The sequence below is a fragment of the Eimeria tenella genome, genomic scaffold, assembly GCF_000499545.2.
Source record: "Eimeria tenella Houghton genomic scaffold, Eth_scaff1728, whole genome shotgun sequence".
NCBI lineage: Eukaryota > Apicomplexa > Conoidasida > Eucoccidiorida > Eimeriidae > Eimeria > Eimeria tenella.
In genome coordinates this window covers 2,135-2,622 of record NW_013541555.1, presented here as the reverse complement: position 1 = coordinate 2,622, position 488 = coordinate 2,135, and the positions used below count along the sequence as shown (strand labels likewise).

The window sequence follows — 488 nt, the reverse complement described above, 5'->3', positions numbered from 1 at the left end:
AGGGACTCGATAAACGCCCCTGCAGCAGCAGCAGCAGCAGCAGCAGCAGCGGCAGCGGGGAGGGGAGGGGGCTGGGGCGGGGCAGCGAGCGCGCTGCAGCAGCGGCGCGAGAGCCGCCGCAAGCCAGCAGCAGCAGCAGCAGCAGCAGCGCCACAAAGGCGCAACAGCAGCAGCGAGCTCTAGCAGCAACGCGGCAACGGCAGCAGCACCAAGTTCCAGCAGCAGAAACAGATCTGGAACAGCAACAAGCAGCAGCAGCAACGAACAGGAGCAGCAGCAGCAGCCGCAAAAGGTGGCACTGCAGCAGCAGAGACGAAGAGGCAGCAGAAAAGAGAGACGCCGGGGGAGAGCAGCAAACTGCCCACAGAAGTTCAAGTATAGAAAAGACGGAGACACTAGGGTTTAGGGTTTAGGGTTTAGGGTTGAGGGTTTAGGGTTTCCAAACCCTTATTATAGACCGGCGCCTCTGCAATGAACTGGGCCCTAAA

General features: G+C 60.5%; 1 protein-coding gene across 1 annotated transcript in view; it reads right to left on the bottom strand.

Annotated features, from left to right (window-relative positions):
* The window catches only part of ETH_00042005 (uncharacterized protein), a gene marked incomplete at both ends in the record, with an annotated part of 2,250 nt that overhangs the window by 781 nt on the left and 981 nt on the right, over positions 1-488 (bottom strand). The window contains one exon of the mRNA XM_013373781.1: positions 4-93. Coding sequence (XP_013229235.1) covers positions 4-93 — 90 coding nt within the window. The remainder of the gene's footprint in view (positions 1-3; positions 94-488) is intronic.